At 63.0% G+C, this 4,501-nt stretch overlaps 2 protein-coding genes across 2 annotated transcripts in view; one reads left to right on the top strand and one right to left on the bottom strand.

The window, feature by feature from the left end:
* Positions 1–386: 386 nt before the first annotated feature.
* Positions 387–1,540, top strand: MICPUCDRAFT_5312 (uncharacterized protein; the record flags this gene model as incomplete). Its single annotated transcript, XM_003062907.1, has 3 exons — positions 387–668; positions 844–1,188; positions 1,391–1,540. Coding segments are annotated over 3 exons (777 nt in total), but the record flags the coding sequence as incomplete, so codon positions are not given.
* Positions 1,541–1,796: 256 nt separating this feature from the next.
* Positions 1,797–4,501, bottom strand: part of MICPUCDRAFT_49725 (choline transporter like family) — a 3,565-nt gene continuing 860 nt past the window's right edge. Inside the window, exons 2-4 of the mRNA XM_003062699.1 lie at positions 3,258–4,295; positions 2,600–3,060; positions 1,797–2,416 (exon numbers count right to left, since the gene is read on the bottom strand). Of these exons, the coding sequence (XP_003062745.1) occupies positions 1,897–2,416; positions 2,600–3,060; positions 3,258–4,295 (2,019 nt within the window). The 3' untranslated portion in view covers positions 1,797–1,896. The remainder of the gene's footprint in view (positions 2,417–2,599; positions 3,061–3,257; positions 4,296–4,501) is intronic.

Below are 4,501 nucleotides of genomic sequence, written 5' to 3'. Positions count from 1 at the left end.
CGCCGCCGCGCGTAGCGATGATAGCGACACGATGATTTCTTAATTTTCGAGTTCAAGTTTGTTCGGACGTCGCCTCGCGTTCGTCGATCACCACAAACGCTCGCGCCATGCTGCGCGTCTCGTTCGCGCGCCTCCTCGCGGCGTGCCTCGTCGTCCTGTGGTCGTCCACCCCCGTCGCGCGCGCGAGCTACGACCTGAACAGTCTCAAGCGCACCGCGGAGCTCGAGGAGCGGCTCCCGGGATGGCAGGGCGAGGTGCCGCGATCGGGGCCCGAGGCGGAGGCCGCGGGCGGAGGCGTCGGAGGCGTCGTCTCGACGCGTCCTGACGCGTACGGCGACTCCCCCGCGGGCGCCGAGGCTCGGAAAGACCACGCGCGAGGGACGTGGGTCGAGCCCATATCGTGGCATCCGAGGGCGTTCCACCTGCATAACATCATGACCGACGCGGAGTGCGACGAGGTGCTCGAGCTCGCGCGGACGCGCGTGCGACGCAGCACGGTGGTGGACAGCACGACGGGCGAGAGCAAGGTGGATCCCATCCGCACGAGCGAGCAGTGCTTCCTGAACCGCGGGCACTTCCCGATCGTGAGCGTGATCGAGAAGAGGCTCGAGCGGTACACGATGCTGCCGTGGTACAACGGCGAGGATCTCCAGGCGCGTCCGTCGCGCGTTCGGACGCGCGCGGATCGAGCGATCGACCGATTCGTCGTCGTCAGATCTCGTCGTCGTCGTCGCTGCCGTCGATGAAAAAAACGATTCGATCGATCCTCGCGTAGACATCCCGCGCGTCCGTCCGTCCACCCTCCTGACCGGTCAGAGACTCCGCGCTCGTTTCGTTTCACAGGTGTTAAAGTACAGCAACGGCCAAAAGTACGACGCGCACCACGACGTCGGCGAGCTCGACACCGCGTCCGGGAAGCAGCTCGCCGCGGAGGGCGGCCACAGAGTCGCCACGGTGCTGCTTTACCTCAGCGACGTCGACGACGACGGCGGCGGCGAGACCGCGTTCCCGGACAGCGAGTGGATCGATCCGACCGCGGACCGCGGGAGCGGCTGGAGCGAGTGCGCGGAGGACCACGTCGCGGTGAAGCCGAAGAAGGGCGACGGGCTGCTGTTCTGGAGCATCACGCCGGAGGGTGTCATCGACCAGCAGTCGATGCACGCGGGATGCCCGGTGCTTGGGAAGAGCGTGAAGGTGCCTACTATACACTGGTTCCCATACGACCCCGTCGGCGTGGTGAACGCCGATCCTTAAGGACTTTACTTCCCGGCGTGTCTCTCCGTCCACACCTCGCTTTCAATCCCGACACACCTCGACCCCTTTCAACTCCGCTTCTGACGCCTTTCAACTCCACCCCGATATCGTCGCTTTGTACGGAACGACCCTGAAGTGGACGGCGACGAAGTGGATTCACGCGCGGCCGTTCCGGCACCAGTTTCCGCCGCCGCCCGCGGCGCCGCCGGGGTGCGCGGACACCGTGGCGATGTGCAAGTCGTGGGCGAACAGCGGCGAGTGCAAGAAGAACCCGGGGTTCATGCTCGAGAGTTGCGCGTTGAGTTGCAAGTCGTGCGACGGGATGAAAAACGCGCCGGCTAAGATTAGGAGCGGCGCGGGGAAGGCGCTCAGGGGCGCCGCGGTGGGGGGGTTGTGAAGCGAAGCGCTGCGCTGACCGACCGCCGTAGGAGTACTGTAGCCGAAATCGGTTGTAGCGTTTGATGAACGCGCGCGCGAACGAGACGAAACGAACGAACACGGTAGAGTAACGCGCGACGTCGACGCGTTTTCGTTTTGTTCGTCGTTTGAAGCATACTGTATGTTATCGGCTTCGTACGAAAGTACTTTGTACAAGGTAATTAGCGCTGCCCTCGAGCATACTGTATAAGTTACTCCCCTCAATCAATCGTCGTCGTCGTCGTACGCGGGCTTCACCTTCTTCCCCTTCTTCGCGGGAAGCGACTTCCCGAGCGCGGACATCAGAAGTGGCGGCGCGAAGTTGGGCCCGTTGGCCGTCCCGCAGTCTTCGCAAAACGACAGCAAGATGGTATCGATGGCCATCTCGTACAGTCCGAGGAAAATGTCCGCGAGGAAGAAGGCGATCAACGCGATGAAGATGAGCGGCAGCACCGGCGACGAGATGTACGAGTCCGACGTCGGGTCCGTGTACTGGTCCTGGTCCAGGTACAAGAACCCGATGAACGTGCACGTGCCGGCGACGACGAGCTTCCCGAGCGCGGTGAGAAAGTCGCCGATGACGTTCACCGTGGCGACGCGCATGGCGTTCAAGATGAGCAGCTTGACCGCGGAGATGGCGGAGAAGCAGAACGAGTACCCCTTGACCGCGACGAGGATGTACGCGTTCCGGTTGATGTACTTCAAGACGCGCTCGAGGTACCACATGCAGTATCGAGCGCAGCACCTGGAGGTCGTTCCATACAAAGTGATGTCGGGGTGGAGTTCATAGGCGTCAGGTGGAGTTGAAAGGCGTCGAGGGCGGGTATTGAAAGCGAGGCGTGGGCGGAGAGACACGCCGGCAAAAGTCCATAAGGAACGGCGTTCACCACGCGAACGCGGTCGTATGGGACCAGTGTATAGAACGCACATGAAGTACTTGAGCACCGCGCTCCCCTCCTGCGCGTTCTTCGTCTTTCGGTTGATGTATTCCAGGATGAGGCGCACGAATTGAACCACCGCGACGATGAACGAGCCGAGCGCGATCGACCCGACGTGGTATCGCCACGTGCGCTTGATCGCGGTCTTGATCGGCGATCGCGGCATGTCGTCCCTCTGCCAGTAGTACGAAGCGATGGACCCGGCGGTGGTCATCAGCCCGACGCCGGCGATGAATTGCAAGCCCCAGAGCATGCCGAACAGAGTGTACGTCATCATGTACTGCAGCGTCTCGTTGAACTCCACGGAGCCCTGCCCCGTGCTCGCGTCCTTCTTTATTTCGCCGCTGGCGTACAGAAACGCCATCGTCATGACGACGAACCCCATGAACACGACGTTCATGAAAAAAGGGATGATGGGGGTGAGGAGGATGAGCGGCATCTCGGACATCGCCTGAGGGTCGTTCCATACAAAGCGACGATATCGGGGTGGAGTTCAAAGGCGTCAGAAGCGGAGTTGAAAGGCGTCGAGGTGTGTCGGGATTGAACTCGTGGGACCCTGGGCGGAGAGACACGCCGGCAAAAGTCCTTAAGAAACGGCGTTCACCACGCCAACGCGGTCGTATGGGAACGAGTGTGAGGAGAACGCGCCTGCGCCGCCACCTTGAGGACCGCGACCGCGATCAAGATGCGGCGGATCATGAGCAGCGTGAAGACGAAGACGATCGCGCATATCACCAACAGGCCGTACGTGAGGCCGACGAAGACGTCTTGGTTATCCTTCGCCGAGTCGTCGACGTCGCTCTCCACTCCGACGGAGTCAGAGCCGATGAGGCCGCCGCGCATCGCGCAGAAAAGCGTCACGAGCCACAGGATCGCGTTGATAGAGAAGATGGTCATCCACGCCATGACCCCGGCGAAGTACCGAATGAACGTGATCCACAAGCACGAGCAGACGAGGCCGCACACGAAGCCGCACACGACGATCGCCATCCACGCCTTGTACACGTCTTCGATGTAGTCGCTGACGCCGCCGCTTCCGGTGTCGAGCGCGTTGATGAGCGCCTTCAGAATGGAGACCGACAATCCGGAGGAACCACCAAACGCGCTCGGTGAAGATGTCTCGAGCGCGGTGTACATCGCGTCGGAGGGCACCGGGACGCATCGATTCAGGATCGGCGTGTACACGAAAAAGTTGGGATAACACGGCCCCTCCCCGTTGTTCGACGTCGTCTGCTGCGCCGACGCGAGCTTCGCGTAGTAGTTCACGTCCCAGTCCCCGACGCCGCTGAGCGTGCCGGCCACGCTGCTCTTGATATAGTACTGGCACGTGTACGTCTGCGAGGACTGCGTGAGCGAGGTGGACCCCTCGGTGGTGATGGTCGCGACGGGACACGACTCGACGCACACCGACTGCGCCGACGCCATGTTCGGTCCGTAGTCCTGCACCCTGGACCAGTGCAGGTACTTCCTCGTAGAGAAGTCCGGCGCCGCGCTCGCGGCGGCGTCGGACGTCCACGTTTTCGACGCCTTCGTGCCGCACAGGTACGCGGAGGAGTCGATGCCGTAGGCGAGCAGGTTGGGGTCGCCCTCGGTGAAGGCGGTGTATCCCACGATCACCATGCCCACCATGAACGCGGAGAAGATGAGGAGGAAGAGGACGTCCGTGCATCGGCGGTTCGTGATGAGCTGCGACGCGAGGATGGGGAGGACGCGGCGGCGGCGGCGGGGGGAGGGGGGGGGGGGGATGTCAGAGGCGACGACGGCTTCGATTTGGATTTCTGTTAAAGTCGTCGCCGCGGGCCGCGTGCGAATCAACGCACGAGCCGCGGGGGCGACGGATCGCGCGCCGCGGGGGGGCGCCGCGGACGCGACGCGCGGCGCGCGCGTGGGGC

The sequence above is a fragment of the Micromonas pusilla genome, assembly GCF_000151265.4.
Source record: "Micromonas pusilla CCMP1545 genomic scaffold MICPUCscaffold_13, whole genome shotgun sequence".
NCBI classification, from domain to species: domain Eukaryota; kingdom Viridiplantae; phylum Chlorophyta; class Mamiellophyceae; order Mamiellales; family Mamiellaceae; genus Micromonas; species Micromonas pusilla.
Note: the sequence above shows the minus strand (reverse complement) of the source record. Positions and strands in the feature narration are given on the sequence as shown.